At 41.8% G+C, this 21,495-nt stretch overlaps 1 protein-coding gene across 1 annotated transcript in view; it reads left to right on the top strand.

Moving 5' to 3' along the window:
* Nucleotides 1-21,157, top strand: part of LOC109860041 (WD repeat-containing protein 62) — a 38,101-nt gene extending 16,944 nt beyond the window's left edge. Inside the window, exons 4-27 of the mRNA XM_020438884.1 lie at nucleotides 6,227-6,449; nucleotides 8,423-8,638; nucleotides 8,782-8,964; nucleotides 9,072-9,232; nucleotides 9,324-9,660; nucleotides 9,758-9,924; nucleotides 10,275-10,599; nucleotides 10,708-10,918; nucleotides 11,073-11,322; nucleotides 11,433-11,791; nucleotides 11,849-11,943; nucleotides 12,014-12,082; nucleotides 12,317-12,427; nucleotides 12,775-12,944; nucleotides 13,052-13,342; nucleotides 13,425-13,581; nucleotides 13,699-13,795; nucleotides 17,522-17,656; nucleotides 18,011-18,159; nucleotides 18,266-18,479; nucleotides 18,769-18,895; nucleotides 19,038-19,228; nucleotides 19,590-19,610; nucleotides 20,356-21,157. Coding sequence (XP_020294473.1) covers nucleotides 6,227-6,449; nucleotides 8,423-8,638; nucleotides 8,782-8,964; nucleotides 9,072-9,232; nucleotides 9,324-9,660; nucleotides 9,758-9,924; nucleotides 10,275-10,599; nucleotides 10,708-10,918; nucleotides 11,073-11,322; nucleotides 11,433-11,791; nucleotides 11,849-11,943; nucleotides 12,014-12,082; nucleotides 12,317-12,427; nucleotides 12,775-12,944; nucleotides 13,052-13,342; nucleotides 13,425-13,581; nucleotides 13,699-13,795; nucleotides 17,522-17,656; nucleotides 18,011-18,159; nucleotides 18,266-18,479; nucleotides 18,769-18,895; nucleotides 19,038-19,228; nucleotides 19,590-19,610; nucleotides 20,356-20,777 — 4,681 coding nt within the window. The 3' untranslated portion in view covers nucleotides 20,778-21,157. The remainder of the gene's footprint in view (nucleotides 1-6,226; nucleotides 6,450-8,422; nucleotides 8,639-8,781; nucleotides 8,965-9,071; nucleotides 9,233-9,323; nucleotides 9,661-9,757; nucleotides 9,925-10,274; nucleotides 10,600-10,707; nucleotides 10,919-11,072; nucleotides 11,323-11,432; nucleotides 11,792-11,848; nucleotides 11,944-12,013; nucleotides 12,083-12,316; nucleotides 12,428-12,774; nucleotides 12,945-13,051; nucleotides 13,343-13,424; nucleotides 13,582-13,698; nucleotides 13,796-17,521; nucleotides 17,657-18,010; nucleotides 18,160-18,265; nucleotides 18,480-18,768; nucleotides 18,896-19,037; nucleotides 19,229-19,589; nucleotides 19,611-20,355) is intronic.
* Nucleotides 21,158-21,495: the final 338 nt, after the last annotated feature.

Below are 21,495 nucleotides of genomic sequence, written 5' to 3'. Positions count from 1 at the left end.
AACTCGAGAACACAACAACCCGAGTTGAACGCACGTCTTTGTTTTGACCGCATCAGTTTGCGACGGGTGTTCGGATCAAACCCGTTGTATTTGTTGTTAATTTTTCATTTCTTCAATATATTCAAGTAATTTAATACATCAGCAAATATTTAAAAAATATTTTCTAAAATGATGGTATTAAATTAAAAATATTTGTTGATGTGTTAAATTAAAAATATTTTATGTATAATTGATGTGGTATTTAAATTGACAAAAAAGCGTTCAGAGTTGCGCGGCAGCTCGACAAAGCGCGAAATATTTTTCTGTCCAATTGAAAATCCGTCATTTCGACGACGTAGATTTCGATTGATTCTTCGAATCTTCGTTTAAATGCGATAGCGCGGAAGTATTTTTTGCATTCAAGTCGCGTCGTGTGACGAACCACGACGGGGACTACGATGTTACGTCGGCGCAACTTAAAAAGAACGAACCGTAATGAAGACAATTCCTCCGACGTAACCGCAAATCATACAATACGCGAAAGGAAAAGATCGACTCTCGACAAACGCACGATTGGATCACGATTTTATATTGAGTCGTGAGCAAGAGTCTCAACGAGACGAGAGATGAACATCGTTGCGCGGTAATTTTCTTTTTTTTTTTTTTTAAGTTATTGTTGCGCGCGAACTTGAAATATAACAAGGGAATTTATTATTTATACGCGTAATTTCAATTTTATGGAAAGCGTTTAGGATTTTAAATGCACACAATGCGGCGCTCTGAATCTCCGCGATGTGCTTTTCATTCCCCTCCCTTCTCCCCCCGGCCGAGAGATGACGATGCGATCTTTTCTCACGGCGCGTCGCGTCGCGTCAATTCGATTCGTTTTCGCTCGCGACTTTCTAAGACCGAACGACGAGAAGACCGCGTTTTCTTCTTGACCTCTTCGTTTTGATTCTTTCGATTTCACGACCTTGCCGGGGTAATAACCAAACAAGAGAGAGAGAGAGAGAGAGGTTGGCGGATCTTTCTTTTTCCTCCTCGGCTGACTGTGAGAAAGCGGGGCACGTACGTATTTTAATATGCATCGCGCAATTCAGAAGCGAGATAGAACATCACAAAAACGAGATATTATTTAATTATTAAAATTTGAGGAAAAGAATTCAACGGACCGCGAAATCACAAAATGATATAAAAAATTATACTTTCGTCTCGCGCGAAATATTATAAGCGCGTGATCATTTTTATTTGCGCGAACAAAAGACCGCGCGAGGCAATAATAATTTTTTACTCTCACGCCTCCGGATCGTCGTCGGAAAAAAAAAAACTACGGCGCGAATATATAAAAATACGCGACATGTGTGTATATAAAAGGTCAATGCGAGCTGTGAGACGCGAAGGATGTTGGTGCGTGAAACCTCAGTTGTTTCAAATTGAAACGAGAACATCAGATTGTTGGTTCGATCAACGAATCGAATCTTCGCTTCTTCACCGAATGCAACCGCGAGCAAAGAAAAATAAAAACTTAGAAAGAAAATTAGCGAAATAAATGCAATGTTACACGTGCAATAATCTAAATTGCGCTTTATATTGCATTTTCAAGAAAACCGCGTTTGCGCGGAATACCGCGTAATTGCATTGAAAGAAATTAGAATTTTATAAAATTTCTCAAAAGTTGTCAATCTCGTCGATGATAAAAAAAAAAAAAAAATGATTGCGCGAGTAACGCGCGTTTCGAACACGATTTGCGCAATTGGTTGAGAAGACGACAACTGACTCGCTAAATTTTCTTTCGATCTTGTAATAAAAATTGTTAAATTTCTTTTAACTTCGCAATATAAATTATTATATGTAAATAATATAAATTAAGTAATATAAATTATTATATGTGCAAGGTGTGAGCCAAGACTTTTTTTTTTTTTTTTTTTTTTTTTTCGAAAATTATCGAAAGCTGCACGAGATCGGCTTACATAGTCACTCTTCCCTGCGAGGGAAGAAAGTGTTTCTGTCCAGCTTTTGCAACGGTCGCATATTTTAGTTAATAACACACAAGACTTTCATCGACGAAAAAAAAAAAAATAAAACGCGCACGCATTTGCGTGTCGTTTTTAAGAAAACGGAGCGGGAAGGGAATTTTCGCTCGGAAATGAAACATCGGAACACGTGTGTGTTCGAAGGAGAAATGTTCCGTCTGTTCCGCTCTCGCGTTTTTCAAGAACGCGTTTTGCAATTAATTCCCGTTGTTACATATTTCCTGTAAAATTAATAATTTACATTTACGTTGCGCCTATTTGCAATCGCGTTTGCGATTGCACGCGATCGATAATGTTTTAACAGTCGCGCGATAACGTTAATATTTTTTTTTTTTACATGATGGTTGCTCGTGAAATTTAACAGATAGAAGGGGGGGGAATTAAACCACGTACGTTTCGATTCTGATTTGGATCTTCTTCGGCGACTGTACGTGTAAATTACAAAAACTTAGGATCGAAACGCCTGTAGTTTAACTTTGAACAAAAGTATCGGGCCTCCTCCTCTCTTCTATCCAATAATATTTTCAGTGTGAAAGTTTGAATCTGACAAAAGTTCGTGTTGCAAGTTGATTTTAGATGAGGCATAAAATTTCTCGATCAATCGACGAGGACGAAATAAATCTCGAAAATTGATTCTCCGAAAAAAATATCGAATTCACGTCACTTAAATTGTTGTCGCTCGAATTTGTTAATTAATTTTATGAAAAATTGACGCGCTTGTTTTCCAATCGCGTTTGTTTCAAGAAATCATTTCATTAAAATGTTTGCTGCTCTCAAAACTATTGAATAGTTGCATAGTCATACGTAGCGCAATGCAACCTTCGCGGTAAGATATTTAGTGTGTGTGTGTGTGTGTGTGTGTGTGTGTGTGTCTGTGTATTGATAGAAATGTGAATATATCGTGTTTGGTGGGCGTAATCGAGTCTACACGTCTGTGTACGACCCGACCAATATGTGCCGTTGTCGTGTACCGATGACAACGTGGTGTATCTGTTGGCTGGCGTGCTAGTTTTACTAGGTCGCAAGGCGAGCGTGCCTCCTTCACACGGCCCCGTCGACGGATCTGTGTGTACAGGAAGAGAGTAAGAGAGAACGCGCCGGGAACGCGAGAAGAAAGGATTAAATCACGTTTCCCTCATATACACACGGGCATACGTCGGCTATTTCAAAGACTTTTCTCCGCGCACGTATATAAGCCGATGCCGCGAAACTCGCGATCGCGGTCGCGGGTTTTGACCGAAGTTCTTCCGAACAAACGAGCGACGAATCGAGTCGACGCGGTTGTGCGCAAATAAAATTTATCATCGATTATAATTAAAAAAAAAAAAAAACAAAAAAAAGTCAATTAATGAATTTTACGTAATCGCCGACAGATACGTTGATTCTATTTGACAATTTGTTATTTTTATTTTGATTTGTTCGATTCCGAGACTTTTTTTTGTTTTGCCATCGCGTTCGAAAAAGAATTTTTTTTATTTACAAGTTGCACGTGGGAATATCAGAGCGTGCAATGTTTTTCAAAAATCAAAGTAGAGAAAATTACAGAGAAAGAGAGAGAGAGAGAGAGAAAGAGATTTTTCGACATTATATAAAGACACACGTGAAAACGACGGGGGTATTAAATTTGAACTTTAAAAAGAGGACACGCGATACGTTTTTTCTCGAACTATAACACGTCCCACATACGATGGAGCTATGTGTCGCGCGCGCGTTCGAAATCTGCTTCTCCATTATAAAAATTGCGGGAAGAGAGATTAATAGGCCTTTACACGCGAACAATAGCTGTCACGAAACGATAGAAAGTCGCATCTCGATGCATTTTGTGTGTATGTGTGTGTGTGTGCGCGCGCGCGCGCGCGTGCTATAGACCAGATTCTGCTTGACTTACTTCATAAACTTTAAAAGCGCGCTGTTGCAATCTATTACGCTCGCGTGCGAGCGCATATGCAAATCGTTCTTGAAATTACACGTACTCGCGCGCGGAAAATTGACAATCAGAAAGTTATACGCGCGTTATGTTCTTCTTTCGGAAGAGAAATATTTTAATTTGAAATAATTCAAGCCTCCAATCGCCGACACGCGCGAAATATTTTCCAAGAGTGTGAACATTAAAAATATTAAAAATATTCATCACAACACACAAATTTTAATTTCGAAAAAAACCACAGTCCCGTAAAACCCAAGATGTAAATTTTTCGAAGTGCGAACCGACGTGGTTTTTTTTTTCGAATTAATTCGAAAATTAATTAATAATTAAAAGAAAATTAATTAATTCGAATTAATTCGCGCAATTTATTTGCAAAAACGTATGAATTACTGTACTATAATTTGCATTAAAAAAAAATATTTCGCACGCGCTCTCGAAGATCTTGTTTTATTTCTTTCTTAATTGGAAAGAAAAAAAATTCAGATCCTTGTTTCCGATTATTTTTATCGGGGTTTTTTTTTCGCGCTTTTCTCTCGCAGCATATAGGAATCGTTCGCGATGTTTATTCTCCGAACAATCTCGCGGAATCTTGTTTTTTTTGCGATCGCGCAGAAACATTTATCTCAACACAAACGCAAGAGATATTATCGCGCGAATCTCATTAATTACGTAAGAAACACATATCGTCAACTCCCGCGCGCGATTGGCTTCTCTCCGCACGTTTCCTAGCATAGATAAAACAAGGTAAACGTTCCAACGGACCGGACCTGTCCCACTGACCGGTCGTTTATCGCTGAAGTAAATTTGTCAGATATGCGAAAAATTAATCGCAGCGTTTCTCTCAACGTTTGTGAGCATGATTGTTGACAGTCGTCAGTTTTTTTTCTGACTTTACACGTGGAAATATTTTGTCAGAAAATCATTTGATCTTTCACGAATGTTCAACGAAGGACGTACCGTGTACTTTGGCTTAAACGGTCGTTGGAAAAGTCGTTGCTTAAACAAACTTTTTGTTTCAATTTCAAAGGGATTTCGTCGCCGCTCCGGAGAGTCTCCGTCCGATCTCCGGGCCGTTCTCTGGCTGTTGGCGACGTGCCGGGAAAAAACCTTTCTTTGCGAGCTAAAAGCTAAAAACTACAACCGGAAGTATTTATGTAGAATGAACCATTCCGCAGCAGAATGCCGGGAGAAGAACACAAGAGCCCGCGTTGCGCAATTTCCCGTGTACTTCTCTCCGTCCGTGGAGAAACGTTTAGAAATTGTACGTGTGTGAATTTGTAAACCGAGCGGGCAAGAGTTCGAATTTTGCGTGTACGTACATGATGCGCGTGCGTGCGTGCGTGTGCAAATACGACTTGCTCTCTCGCGAGTTGAGTGAAAGATAACGCGAAATTATAAGATCTTAAGAAAAGGCTCGAAGTTTTAACAAAATGAAGACACAGACCAGAGCCGAACAGAGCAAGATATATTCAATGACAATTTTGTTTATTGACGGAAGGACTAAGTAATTTCAACGTTGAGTTGACATTGTTTTAAAAAATATTCTAACATGTTGTTAGAATATTTTTTTATAATTTTTAATATTATTTAAAAATAACAGACATTGTCGAACAATTGTGTCTCTTAGAATTGTTTGACACTGTTTTTTCATTTTAAAACAATGTCAACTCAACGTGGAAATTATTTAGTCCTTCCGTTATTAAAAAATATTCTAACATGTTGTTAGAATATTTTTTTATAATTTTTAATATTATTAAAATATATTCTAACTAAATGTTTTTATTATTTAAATATTATTTAAAAATATTCTAACATGTTAGAATATTTTTGAATAATTTTTAATATTATTTAAAAATAACAGACATTGTCAAAGAGACAATTGTGTCTCTTAGAATTGTTTGAGACAACGTCTCTTAGAATTGTTTGACACTGTTTTTTTATTTTAAAACAATGTCAACTCAACGTTGAAATTATTTAGTCCTTCCGTTATTAAAAAATATTCTAACAACATGTTTTTATTTTTTAAATATTATTTACAAATATTCTAATGTTCACATGTTGTGTTAGAATATTTTTGAATAATTTTTAATATTATTTAAAAATAACAGACGTTTAGCAGCAACGTGGTCGCGAGTTTTACGAGATCGTTTGACGATGCCGTTTTGAAAAATTTGCCGGATTATTGGGCGACGAAATGGAAGAAAAAGAAGAAGAAGAAGAAAAAACAAACGCGCCTCGGTCGATTGCCAGATTTAATAAACGGTGTCCGTTTCTTTCTCTGTTGCAGTTGCACGGTCGTGTTGTTCAATCCGCGAAGAAATAGCCAGGCGCACGTGTTGAACGGGTGTCGCAAGACCGTGACTTCCCTTGCGCTCGCCGGGGATGGCAAGCTTCTGGCCACGGGCGAATGCGGTCACATGCCGAACGTTCGTGTCTGGGATATCTCCGATCCGCACAATGCGGTGCAGATCGCGGAATTTTCCGGACACAAGTACGGCATCAACTGCGTGGTGAGTATCTTTGGTTTAAGATGAGGAACAAAAGACTTTTTCTTTCTCCGCCGCCGATATACATTCCGGTTGCAACGCGATTGATGTGATTGTGGGGGTTTTTTTTTTACAACGCAAGGAAAAAAAGGGTAATCATCGTGTGTCCAGGCGTAAGAGCAAATCGCGCGCGTCTATTTTCAGCTCGTTATCGATAATATCGTGTAAACCAAAGAAATCGCGGAGATATATATATGGTCGACTGTTCAGTTCCTTTCCCAGGTAACGTCTCTCTAACGCTTGTTCGTCGTCAAACGGGAACGAGGTACATTTAAGGTCAAGATTTCAAGAACCACTCGCGACGGTTTGCTTGAGCAACCGACGGTCTCAGCGAGACGTGCGGATTGCAGGGCCTTTTCGTTGCAGACCAAAATCGGTTTTAGAGAAAATCACATTTCTCTGTTTTTCTCTCGTCTGTCGGTCCTTTTTTTTTTTTTTTTTTGCTGCCTTGCGAAACTTCTCCCCGTTGTGAAATTTGAATCACCGCTGCTCTCTCTCCGCTGAGGTTTGCTGAGTAATAATTGAGTAATGAAGAGATTTTTTTTGTTTGTTTGTTTGTACACCGACAAAACAAAGTTTTGCTATCACACATGGCCGAAGCGAGAAAAATTTGCTGAATATTTTTTGTTTCGTCGACAAAACGAGAACAATTCAATAGGCAAGTGTTTGTTTTTTCGACCACGAGGTAACTTTTTTTTTTCCCCCCCGTTGCAAGTACGAGGGGGCGATTGATAAGTACCCGAAAAGACGCTGAGCTCTCTCGATCGAGTGGTTGCTGTCAGCGATTTTTGACAACTCACACACTTCAGTTCGCAATGGACGAAATTTACGAGGAGGTGGCCTCGGGAATTGCTGCCTCATCCGCTTTGTTCGATCCGCTCGTGCGATTTTCATTTATTTCCGAATCTGAAAAAAAAAAAATGACTCGGTGAGAAATTTTCGATAACGAGCCGACGTTTGTCATCTTCAAGGAATGTTGAAACTTCGTCAACAACATCAGCGATGCGTCGTCTGTTTGTCCATCGTCGTGGTTTCGGTTACTTATCAATCGTCCCACGTACACACGCTGTCCCACGGATTCGATTCCTTACATTCGATTTGCGCTGTGCATGCACGTCGCGGTTGCGAAGCGTCGCGCGGCATCTACCCTCTTCTTCTTCTTCTTCTCGAGCAGCATACGAAATTACCTACCTAGTGAATACGCAACGGTACTCTCTTCTCCGTTGTCTCGCACGGTGTTGTGTTTCGTGCAAACGAAAGAGAGATCCAAGAGACGCGTAATTTTCTTTCTGCCCGCGACGAAAAATTTTTAAAGAAGATTCTCTTTGCCGGACTTTTTGTCAAGTCTCGACCGGAACAAATTCGGTTCCACGAACCGCGAACAACCACTGGTCGGACATTTTGTCAAAAAAATAATTGCAACAAAGTATTTGCGTGAAAAATTAGAAAAAAATTTTGAAGACACGTTTGAAAAAACAAGACACAATTGTTATAATATTTACAAATCATTGTTTCTTTAATAAATGTCCGATTGTTTATATATTTATATATTTTATATATTTTATATATTTTATATATTTTATATATTTTATATATTTATATATTTATATATTTTATAAGTTTATTAAAATTAAAATTGTCCAAAGAGAAACACCAAAGAGAGAGATTTTTCGGACTTGTTGCGGTTGTTAAAAACTTACACACAATAGATTTCGAAATACTTTATTTCCCTCGGTCTGTACAAGTGCGAACTGCGAAATAAAATACAAATTAAATACAAACAAACGTAGAAACGGAAATAAAGAAACACGCGCGCACCGAAAAAAAAACTCGATCGAGAGCGAAAGCCGGAAGTATTATTTTTTAAATCAAAAAATTTAACACGAGTTAAAAAATGTTCACAGAAAAATTTTTCGTTTGTTTCGCTCTGATCGCAGGCGTTTTCGCCGAGCAACAAGTACGTCGTGTCGGTCGGCTCGCAGCACGACATGATCGTAAACGTCTGGGACTGGAGGAACAACGTTAAGGTGGCGTCCAACAAAGTATCGAGCAAGGTGAAGGCTGTCTGCTTCGCGGAAAATGGCAATTATTTCGTTACCGTGGGTAACAGGCACGTGAAATTTTGGTATCTGGAGTATTCGCGCAGCGCCAAGGTAATTGTCCGATCCCCCATCATCAAATGGGTCTCGCGTATAGATTTTTTTTATTTCCTCGCGATGCGATGCGATGCGATTATTTGATGTGCCAGTGTCTTAACCAGTGCCTTTGCGCTGCGATATTTGCGTTGTTGTCGCAGTACAAGGAACCGGTGCCTTTGATGGGCCGATCTGCTATATTGGGAGAGCAGAGGAACAACGATTTCGTTGACGTGGCCTGTGGCAGGGGCGAAATGGCGGATTCCACGTACGCGATCACCAAAACGGGTCTGTTGTGCGAATTCAACAACAGGAGACTTCTGGACAAATGGGTCGAGCTCCGAGTAAGTTTTTTTTTTTCCTCGGGGATGAAAAGTTAAATCTCCCGCATTCGGATTTTTTTATCAGCTCGGAGCTTTGAGAGAAGAAACTCTTTCTCTCTCTGTTCTAGACAAGCAGCGCCAATTGCATGGCGGTTGGGGACAAGTACATCTTTATAGGATGCGCCGAAGGAATTGTCAGGTGTTTCAGTCCCAGTACGCTCCAATTTGTCACCACACTACCGAGGACGCATTATCTGGGAGTCGATGTGGCGCAGGGATTGTCCATCAGGTTGTAACATTTGTTTCATTTGTCAGTAAATAAACAAGTTGCGCGAAATATAACTCGGCGAGTTCATTTTTGTTGTTGTTGGCGCGCACAGTCACATGTCCCAGCATCCGCCCAACGCGAGGTATCCGGACGCGATTGCGCTGGCGTTCGACGAGCGAAACAACAAGCTGACGTGCGTCTACAACGATCACAGCATTTACGTGTGGGACGTGAGGGATATCAGGCGGGTTGGCAAGTCGCACTCGTTTCTATATCATTCGGCCTGCATCTGGGGCGTCGAGATGTATCCGACCGGTCCGGATTCCGTCGGCTCTATGCCGCCCGGAAGTTTCATCACCTGTTCCAGCGACGACACGATTAGAGTTTGGAACTTGGAGAGGGACATCTCGCCGAACGATACCTTGTACAAACGGAACATCTACAGCAATGTTAGTTATGTTAGGTTTTTTTTTCATTCTCTACAGTACGCGCGTAGAAAGAATCCGACGGTATGATGGTAAATAATTCTTTTCTCTCGTCAAACAGGAATTGCTCAAAGTGTTGTACGTGGATCAAGAGCTGACGTATTTGAAAGACCTGGATTTGGCCGCAGCGGGATCAACCGAGAAGAGTGACGCGTCTTATGACGGTCGTAACGGCGTGAGGTCGATAAGAGTCTCTCCTGACGGCAGGCATCTTGCTTCCGGTGACAGGTCAATGTCAAAAATGTGTACAAAAATAATATCACAGTTTACTGTGCGCGGGGTCGTTTAATTTTATTAACAACAAATTTAAATTAAATTTCAATTAAATTAAAAAAAAATTCTATTAAATATATTAATATTTTCTTTTTTTTTTAATTAAAAACTTAAATGTTACATAATTAAATTTGACTAAGGATGATTTTAGACTTTAATTAAAATCGATTGAAAAATATTTTGCAATATAAAATATTTGTACAAAGGATTTATAAATATTTATAAATTTTAAACGAAATAATTCAATAGATATACGCGCGCGCGACTAGATAAGGACGGAAAAATATTATTCTCTCTCGTTATAGATCCGGCAACATCAGAATTCACGACGTTTCTTCGCTGGAGGAATTGTGTCTGATAGAGGCGCACGACGCCGAAGTGTTGTGTCTTGAATATTCGAGGTTCTCGCGATACTCGATGGACGCCACCAGATTGTTGGCGAGCGCGTCGCGCGATCGATTGATTCACGTTTTCAGCGTCGATCAGGGATACAATTTTCTTCAGACGCTCGACGATCACAGTTCTTCCATCACGGCTGTTAGATTTTTCAATCAGTCGAATCAGAGCAATCAAATACAAATGGTATCTTGCGGCGCCGACAAGAGTATTATTTTTAGACAGTTGCAATCGGTGAGCGAACAATTTCGCGCGATATTATAAATTTTAATTTTTTAATCAAATACGCGCCACAAAGATTCGTGCGATCTTCTCTCCTCTTGATTCTCTTCGTTTTTTTAGACGCCAGGTGGAATGCCACAGTTCGCCAGAGGCCACAACGCTCAGGGAAAGACCACGTTGTACGACATGGAAGTCGATTCCGGACAAAAGCACGTGTTGACTGCCTGTCAGGATAGGAATATTAGGGTTTACAATGTTACTACCGGCAAGCACAGCAAAACCTTCAAAGGTTCTGTTAGCGACGACGGCTCGTTGATCAAAGTCGTTCTCGGTAAGACGCGCAGCCAATTTCGTCTGTGTTTGAGCGCGCTTTTAATTAACAAATTAGAAAATATTTCAACAATTTATCTAAAAAATAAAATAAAATAAATTTGCAGAACATTCAACGTAATATCCGGTTCAACAAATATCGCATTTGTTTTTAGATGCCTCCGGTATTTATGTAGCTACCTCATGTACAGACAAAACGCTATGCGTGTACGATTATTATAGCGGTGAGTGTATGGCCACTATGGTCGGTCACTCGGAACTGGTGACGGGTTTGCGTTTCAGTCCTGATTGTCGTCACCTTGTGTCCGCGAGCGGCGACGGCTGTGTGTTCGTATGGCGCGTTCCGCACGACATGGTCGTAACTATGCAGGCTCGTCTCGCTCAACAAGCTATGCGCGCCGGCAAGTGAGTACAGTAGTAGTTTTTCTCTCTGTCTCGTTTGGATACTTTTTTTTTTTTTTTGTTTTATTTCGTTTGTGTTCTCTCTACACACATCGTTGCGCAATCGTATATAGAAAACCACCGCAAGTTAACGGAGGCGGGATCGACGTGCAACTTGACAACGGAACTTACGGATCACCTCCGCCCAACTTTCTCGATCCGAACGCGAATCCGCAGAGCATCGGAGTGGATTACAGATTCAGCGTAGGCCAATTGCCGCAGTGGGCGAAGAAACAGATAAATACCGCGAGCGCTGATGAAAGCGCGATTGGCGGATCGAACGTCAGATCTCTCAACGTCGATCTGCCCAAGGGCAGGTGGGCGCAGAGGGTTCAACAGGGCGACGGTATCACCGTCAAGTCTGTCTACGACAGCGACGAGGTCATACCGTTTCCCTCGTCGCGTAACGCCGTCGATTCGGATGGCGGCGGCGGTGGCGGGGGCGGTGGTGGNGACGGCGACGGTAGCGGCGGCGGCGGTGGCGGCGGAGGTGGCGGCGGTTCGAAGGACAGCTCCATCGACAGCGGCATGGAGACGAAATGCAGCAGCGATTATCGTCGAGAAATAATAGTCGGTTGTAAAACGGTTGGTATATTTTCGCTTGAAAAATCGTCTGACGACGACATTGACTTTTTAACCAATCGCGCGATTTCAGGAAGAAGAGGAGAACGTGTTTCAACCTTGCCGGGAGAGTTACCGGGAGATAGAAAACGAAACCAAGCAGGTACTGCCAATAAAACCCGCGAATGTTCGTTTTGTGATCGCAATTGTGCGCATGCGCGTTTTCTCAAATTTTCTCACTCACCATCGGATTACGTTTGCTTCGCTTTCACTTTGTGTGTTTAATCTTTTCGTTTTTTTTTTTTTTTTTAATTTGCGTTTAATCTCCGAATTTGCCATTTGTTTGATTTTTGCTGATCGTACGTTTTTTTATTTTATTTCGCCCGCTCGCTCGTAGGTGATTGACGGTAAGGTGACGATCAGAAGTGGTAATATCACGGAACTGATACGTCACTCGAGGAGTCGTCACCACACCGACGATAGCAGTCTTGGCAGCTTTAAATTCGAGGTATATCCCCCCTTCCCCCAACCAACCAATCAATCAATCATAAGATATTTTCAGGGAGACAGAGGATAAGTTTTTTCTGTTTTTTTGTTTTCATTGATTTTGCGAAGTCGCTTGTCGAAGTAACAAAATCCATCATCGCATTGTGTGTAATATTCCGTTTACAATAATTTTTTCAATTTAATTTTTATTCCATCCCTTTTAACGTGTTCGAGCATTCGCTCTTTCTCTCTGCTGATTTTACTTACTGATCGTCAATCAATTTTTTGTTTTATGTTGCGTCTCAAATAAAACCACTACTACTTGTGTCAAATTTACGTGAAAAAAAAATTGTGCGCGTTCGTGTTTAGGATCACGAAAGCACCGAGCACGACGGGGACGTTGAGGATTATTCCGAGGGGGAAAACGGAACGACCGGTTCGGAGAAGTCGAATCACAGATTGATGTACTATCCTCCGCCGGAGGATACCGTGTCGAGTCAGTTCACTGTCAACGCGATGGACGTGGAGGAACTTCGAAGGTTCGTTTTCAAAAAATTCCACGAGTCCGTTTTTTTTTTTTTTCGTAATTTAGTTTCTGGAAACAATCGAAGATGTATTAAAAAAAAAAAAAAAAAAAAACACGCAGATCGCAAAAGCGACAGAAGAGATTGAAGAACGCGGAAAACGGTCGGACGAGCGAGTTGGTCGCGTCCGGTAGTCAGGACGAGTCCGACTCGGAAGGCGGAGCGTCGACTCCCAGCGCCGAGAGAAATCTGCTGTCCATATTGTCCGAGGCAAGTTCGGAGGGTTTCGATCAGCTCGCCAAGCAGAGTCACAGGGAAAAGTACTTGAAAAACGCGTTCGAGTCGCTCAGCGGAGCGGAAGAGCCTCCGAATCGTGTGAAAGCGACGAGCATCAGCTCCCAGTTTCACGGAAGGTAAAATTTGAATTTTTGATCCCGTGTGTGTGTTTTTTCCCGTAACGTCGGGAAAAAATTTATTGCAAAAAAAATATTGCAGACTTAACGGCGGCGAGGGTGGCAACACCGGTGGTGGCAAAATGCGAAACGCAGCGGTGGTCAATGCGACGAAACACGCGAGAGGCGATGCCGACGTCGTGAAGAAACGGGAGGAGCTTCAGAGGAGAATAGAAGAAACTCGAAGAAAATTGCAAAGCGTAAGTTTGAAATTTCTGGTCGCGACAAAAAGAAAAACCAAAAAAAAAAAATTGGAGAAAAAAAGGTTTAAAAAAAAAAAATAAAATTGTTAAATAAAATTTTATCTGCGCGCGCAGGTCGGTTACAGATCGTCACTGAAGTCGAGCCAGAGCATATCCGACTTGAGCAGCCACATACCGGAAAAGCATCATCGCTCGAACAGACTTAGCACAGGTAACAAATCCGGCCAGCAAAAATGGTCGTCAAAACCGACTTCTAACAATCCCTGTAACAAACCACCCATGCTAAATCCAAAGCCCGCGTTAAAACCCCAATCGCTCATTAACAAGGTCCAAGGTGTGGGTTCAAATGCATTGCCTAAGTTAGAGATAACGAACGAAAATCGCTTGTCAAAGAGTCAGATTGCAATGCCGTGCTGCAATGAGAAATCGAAACCGACGCTCAGCCGTCCGTTAACGTTGACGTTGAAAAAAACTGAAAAGTATAAGCTGTCCTTGAACAAGGCCAATCAGTCGTTGCCCGAATCTCCGGTTTGCGAGGAATTGAAGTTTCTCAAGGAGCAGTGCAAGAAAAACGTGAGCCGATTCGCGAGATTCGCTCAGAAGCGAAGATCGTGCAGTTATTTCATCGGTCTGGACGACAACGAGGAGGACATGGAGAACATAGCGAAGTCGTTCGACAGTTTGCCCGCGATGAACGAGCGCAATATGGACAATTTCAAGGAGATCGTTCTGGACGACGCCGATGAGGGAAACGGCAACTTCAGCGACGACTCGTTGGAGGGAGATTTCAAGAATCCACCACGACGTTGCGTGAGCGATTATCAGATCAACATTCACATGGACGATCACAGAAACTACATTACCAATTATCAGAACTTTCAGAGAACGGTTTTGAGCGGTTCGCAGGAGAGCGTGCTCTCGGACGTATCCGTCGAATCGTTTTCCAAAGGAAGCGCCGAGATTTTGGATTACAATCATTACGATCACGATCGACACTCGAGCGCGAGTTTCTTTCTCTCGCGACGTAAGATGCAAGCGGGCCGAAGTCAGGAGAGCATTCTAACCGACGAGTCGGATTATCAGGTGTTTCCGTTGCGCGAGAACGTCGATCATCGGAGCACGGAGAGCGTGCTGACCGACGATTCCGATTCGCTCGTGAAATCCGCGCCTCTCGAAATGTTGTTCGATTCGCACTACAAACGGAAGAGACAGAATTCGGAAACCTACAGCGGAAATCCGAACAACAACGTCGCGGAAATCGCAACGGACGCGGCGCAGCAGCAGCAGAACTCGGCCGACGAGACCAACTCCTTGCGCAGATCGGTGTTTAGATCGAAATCGTTGCAGGACACGAGAATCAGTCGCGCGAAGAACGACAATTTGAATTTCGCGGAAGACAACGCCGAAGGCGAGACGACGCCGAAGACCCGAGTGTTCTGCGAATTCAACTTCGACAACGAACGACGTTTGCGTGAGAATTCGGACGCGACAAGTTCGGGAATTGTTAACAAGTCGGCGGAAACGCAGATCTCGCGAAGCAACAGTTTGAAGGTGCAAACGATCAAACCGGAATCGATGATGATTCTGAACGACTTTGTGGCTCACAAACCGCCGAAACCAATGAGAAATTCGTCGCGCACCCAGAGCATGCGCAACAGAGCCAGACCGAGTTGGAACTACGTCGACTCGGCTCCGCTTAGAAGCGATTCCGAGATCTACGCCGCGTCCTCGGCGAGTCTGACGGAATATCCTCGCGCGACTCGCGTCGACTCGAAACCCAAACTGGACTCGATCAATTCGGAGGTGATGGAACACTTTTTGCAATCCGCGAACTACGCCCGCGAACAATCCGACAACGATCAGGACAACGGCAAGGACAAATTCTACAGTTTGCAGACGACTCATCGCGCGAGTAAGAATCTTCAAGACGATCTGACGTACGACAGAAGTCAGTCTTCCCTCGTGGCGAACAATCACTACTTGACCGTCTCTTCGACGACCGAGGGACGAAGAGCGTCGTCCGATAACGAGCAGATTCGCTGCTTCGAGAACGAAATCCCGACGAAGGACGTAGGAGGCGAAGCTTACGACTCGTTGGAACCGAGCGGAGCAACGGCGGTAGCGGCGACCTCCGACACGAGTCTGCAATCGACCAACGAGCGAATCGACAATCTGGACGCTAGCGTCGACGTCAGAATAACTCGCGCCATCGAGGGTACCGTCAAGTTGCTCTCGAAGGAGTTCGAGAATCTGGTGCGACAGAAGCAGTACTTCATGAAGGAGAAGTGTCTGCGACTTACGCAGGAGACGAGCGAGAACTTCGCCAAGTTGGAGGCCGAGCGCGACAATAGATTTTGCGCGATCAGACGCGACATACGACTGCATTCGTGCGGCGAGGACAGCGACTGCGCCGACGTGTCGGCGATGGACAGATCGCTTATGGAAAGCGGCTCGTCCACGTCCGCCTCGAGCTGCACCAACTCGCCCAAGAGAATGTGGCCGCCCGCGTCGCGGTGCCAGAGCCAGATGAAGTGGACGAAAACGTTGCCGACGATCAATCAAGCGATTCTTCCGACCAAGCATTCTTACGCAGGTATTGCGAGCGAGAGTATTGAGAGGGAAATGCTTGTGCCCGCACTCATATGTGTTTATTAGTGCAAATTGATGAATTCAAAAAAGACAGTCCTGAAAAAGACTGAAGACTTTTTTGTCGCGCGCACGTTCAGACTTTGTATAGAAGAAAAAAATAGCTTCCGTAATGTCATCTCTGTGTGAATTTTTTTGTCATGCGATGTGTATTATACAGAATAGAGTTTTTAGAGACACACAGGAGCCAAAAAGACATTCCCACGGCTGATCACACGTCTCTTCGTATCTCATTGGCTTTAGCAAGAGCAGATTCAATTTTTATTTCAAGGCAGCAGCAATTTACTTTTCAGTTTGAATGCGATTTTTGTTACTTTTTTTTTTTCTTCATCGTAAAGACATGGCTTTGTATAAATATATCTTCATGTCTCGTTCTTATTTCGCACGGATTACATGCGCATGTTTGTAACTCGATCTCTTCTCCTCCCCTCTCTTTACATTTTCTTGTCAATTTTATTTATTACATGTAAAAAAAAAAAAAATGCTTGGTAAGGTAAACGTCCTCGTGCCCGGATCGCTCCGTATAGAAATTTATTGCTAGTGTAAATGGCAAAATAATATTTTATTATTTTTTTATTTATTGAACTTAATCCGCGCGCGCCTTTCGGCTTTGGATGGCTTCCGGTTGTTTTTACAGTTTTGACATTTTTGACACAATGTAACTTAACATTTTTGACACAATATAACTAAAACTGGCAAAATAATATTTGTTTATAATAAAAACACCGTTCAGCGATAATTTTAATATTTAAAAAAAAAATCTACTGTGGCAGTAATAAATTTCTTAAGAGAGGCTGGCCAGACATTTAGTGAAGAAATATTTATAGTTATAGGATAATTAAATATTTATATCATACATTATATAAAATATTTGAAACTTAATAATTAAAAGTAATTAAAATTATATTTCAAAAATATTTAAACCACCAAGAATTGTTATATTTACATTTAGTAATTATTTCTTCGTTAAATGCCCGGTTCAGAGTTCGATCATTCGGGCATTTATCTTACAAACAGCAAATGGCAGTAAGAAAATGAGTGCGAGAACAAAAAAAATAACACACGCTTCGAATTTGATCTCGCATAAAAAAAAAAGTGTATATATTTTGCCAAGATATACGTTATCTTTATATATATATATATATATCGAAGCGGAAGAGAACAAATTAAAATGACAGTTGACTGATTGGTTGTTTCGAATGAGAAAAAAAAAAACCAAAAATTGCATTCGGTAAAATTATATAAATTAAAGTAGTACAAATTAGTGCATGCGTGTGCGCGTTGTCAACAGTTGGCTGTAGTGGGGGGCGAGTCTCGTCAAAAGTTGTTGACAGCGAGGAAGAAGAGGGTGGTATGAGACGCGCCTGTTCCCTGAGTGATCTATCGGTCAGCCCTCCAAATAGATTACTGCATGGTCCCGTACAAGGTATTCGTTTTTTTTTTTTTTTACGTCATTTTATCTCCGTACGAAATTAACGTCAATTCTCTCCGATATATATCTCTCATTACGCAATATAGCACACACACACACACGTAGCGTTTCTCTTTCATTTTCAACTTTGATTCGCTTTCCATTTTTTTTGCTCGACTTGTTGCGTTTTTAATAAATCAAATTTAGTGTTTTCTCCCTTTGAAGCACAATTGTTCCAAAGTGCAATCTAACTTTTATATTTCTAGAAATCTATTATTTAGAAAACGCGTTAAAAGATGATTTTGCGCGCAACAGATCGGTAGAAAAAAGATGTCGGTTCTTGTGTTTTTTTTAATTGGCGACGAACAGTTTCAGGAAAATTAGGGAACAAGAATATAGGCGTAGCGTCGAGAACGGGATCGGGAGGCGCCAATCTAAACAGCCAGTCGAGACACGGTTCGGGAAAAAGTCACTCGACCCACATAATAAGAAGTAGCAGCGTTGGCATCTTGAATCAGGTAATCACGACGTGTGTGTTCGCCGCGCGCGCGCAACAAGAAACGACAATTAGAGATTAGCGCCAAAAAATTTTGTTCGTTTAATTTTGTTTTTTTATTCGTTCAGAGCGACTCGGAATCGGATGTCGGTGTAACGGGAGGAAGTGGCGGTGGCAGAGCGTGGAGCAGCAATCAGTCCGGCAACAACCGAATGAGCGGTTTGCTCAGGCCAACAATCAGTTCGCAGAACAAGATCAATCATCAAAACAAATCGAGCTCTTCCGGCAGCAACGTTTCGTCGGTTTTGAGAAGACGAGGCATGCAAGGAGCTTTCTCAACAGGTTATCCAAATTTAATTGTTTTTTAATCGCTCGCTCTAGCCCCCCAAGGTGTGAGTGAATGTGAGGGATTTTGAAATAATCTCATTTCTCTTCGAGACGACAGAGGCGGTAGAGTGCGAACGAATATTTTTTTTGTCAATATTTGTGCGTGAAATTTTTAGGAGACCTCGCGTTTGTTGACAAGTTCTCTGTATCATCTTCTCTATCGTCTCAACGAACATCTTGTTTCTAAAAATCATTTTCTATCCACGTTACGTTCGTTCAAAATCAAACGTTTGTGTTTGTACAGTCAATCTAAGTCAAGTAGGAAATCAAGAAGACTCGAGTTCAGAGGACACGTCCTCGAACGGGAACGGGGGAAAACCCGCGCTGCCACCTAGGCCTAGAAGCATCAGCATCGACTACTCTTCCGCTAGGTAAAAAAAAAAAAAACCTTATCTTAACTTGATCTGATTCGGTTTTCTCAGCCGATTAGATTGCGCGAAAACTTGAAACAGGGTTGTTGTTGGGTCGCGAATTAAAAAAAAAAAACCAATTTACCGATTTTTCGATCAACAGTTTGAGTTTACCCGGCACATCCGTGATGAGAAAATCCGGCTCGACGAATGTAATAACAAACGGTCGAAGCGGTGGCAACGGACAGAACGCGAGTAGAATGTCCGCGGCGATCAAGAATCAATTGGATCCAAGCCCGCACGAACTTCCGGTCAAAGATACGGACCGTGCAATCGACGTAGCTAGTGCCGAACGTGAGTATGTTATATTAGGAAAAATTCACACATTCAGAGCGATTTTAAATATATAAAAATCATCACACGATCAATCCATCTTCTTCTCATCGTTCGTTCAAACAAAAACAAAAAAACAAAAAAAAACGTGTAAGCATGCGAGATTGCTGATTGCATCTTCCCAGAAAATGTCCAGAACAAAAAAAAATCATTGTCAGTTTGTTTGAAAACAATGCGCATAATGCTGCAAATTCTTGTTTGATTGTATTTTTTTTTTTTTTTGACACTTTGTTCTCGATTGAAAAATTTTTTGTGTGTGCGTGCGTGCGTGTGTGTGTGTGTACCACCACATCTAATAACCACATCAATTTCGTTCTTGCAGTAGACGCGGATAAGACATTAGGTAATCTAGAGACACTTGTTGAGAATGCTGTGTGCCCGTGAATATGTATAAATATCGATAAAATTCAAAATTTGTAAGTGATCATGCTAAACACAACCTCGTTCATACGAGATTTAATATGAAAAGCCCAGAGCCGTAGCTGTACATACAAAATGCCTACATGTTGTGCGATTGAAATTCGATCGCGGATTGTATATCGGCGGCGATCTCCGACTATTCTTTTTGTTTAATATTTTTTGTTTATTTTTTGTTTTTTACTTCAACATCGTTCTGAGACACATGTACATAGCTTGTTTTTACTTGGTTAATTATTGTATTTCTTGTACATATTTATTACGCGCGCACACACACATAAAGAAGCAACGGATATGTGTGTGTGTGTGTGTGTGTAAGATCGCACAAGCGGATCTGAAAATTCACGAAGTTTAGTTTAGTTTTTTTTTTTTTTTTTTTTCTTGAAATCATCGTGTATTAGAACACACGAAAGAGATTCATCCTTCGCATAGAAGATTTTTTACGTAAAACTTCGATAGCTTTATATACCAGTCATGATAGCATGATCTCATTACGGATTTTAGAAAACCAGAGTTTTTTTGAAACCTGCACGCTGCACGAGATAAACAAATTCATTCCTGCGATATATCCCCCATCAGTTTACAATTCGCTTTGTGATTTCCGCGTTTTTTTATTCAACGGCGAGACACGTTCATCTCAAGCGTTTTGACGCGTGACAATATTTTTGTAGTGTCCACGCAACTGTGCAATACAATAGCGGACGAGCTCACGCGGACCGCGGACAATGTTGTGCAACTTTACAAACGTTTGACGATAGACACCGAGAGCGGCGATCCTTCAAAAGGAGCGATCGACAGAGACACGATGCTACGGGGATTGGAATCGTCCGTGAACGAGACCATGCGCACACTGCGACTGGTCGTTACCGGAGGAGGTGGTGGTCAGGAAACTCGCAACGACGGCGGTGGTGGCAACGAGAGCGTCGCAACCAACGAGGCGACGGCCAAGTTTCAGGAGTTGCTCGCGGGTCAGGATCAGAGCAAAGTGGTAAACATGATGCAACAATACTCGGAGCTGTTGCTTAACATGATGCAACAGAGGATGGGAGGTACCCAGACGGCAACGGGTCACGCACAAAATCCGTCCACCTGAGAATTGATGTGGGGAGGAAATACGACGAGACGCTCGCAATCGACGCGCAAGCGCGTCCAAACGGGATTGCGGGAGGAACGCGCGTTCCCGCGACGGTCAATTTCTCTTCTCCGATCATCCCTCGACAGTTTTCTGTCTCTCTCTTAAAAAGAATTTGAGAATGTGTGTGAATTTTAATATAAATTCAAATTAAACAAGTCTATCCTCGTTAAAAAAAAAAAAAAAAAAAAAAACAAACAAAAAAAACCAATCAGTATGCACATATCGTAGCTCTGTGCGTTCGTTCTCTTTCGTCAGCGAGGGTAGAGAGATTGTTATTCGTTTTTGAGCAATTCATATTTCCCCCATTCGCACGATATATAAGATAAATTAAAACAAACGAGATTCCAACTTTTCCAACATATAATAAAATCCCATCTGCGAAACAAATGTTCACTTTGGAAGAGCAAACGTTTGAGGAAATCGCGAGACAGATTTTGTTATCGGGTGTGAACACGCACACACACAACATATACAAACCCACACTGTGAAAGCAACACCGTGGATCAACAGAAAACACGTAAAAAAAAAAAAAGAAAAAAAACATCCCGATTGCGACATAATTATTCATTTATTACCTTGAGGCCATACGCCATGAAAATGCCAATTAACTAAAGACTAGTGGAGTAGTTTTCAAACAAATATATATATATATATATATATATATATATATATATAT

Source organism: Pseudomyrmex gracilis, unplaced genomic scaffold (assembly GCF_002006095.1).
Source record: "Pseudomyrmex gracilis isolate BER0280 unplaced genomic scaffold, ASM200609v1 scaffold_319, whole genome shotgun sequence".
Taxonomy (NCBI): domain Eukaryota; kingdom Metazoa; phylum Arthropoda; class Insecta; order Hymenoptera; family Formicidae; genus Pseudomyrmex; species Pseudomyrmex gracilis.
This window is presented reverse-complemented; position numbering and strand designations above follow the sequence as displayed.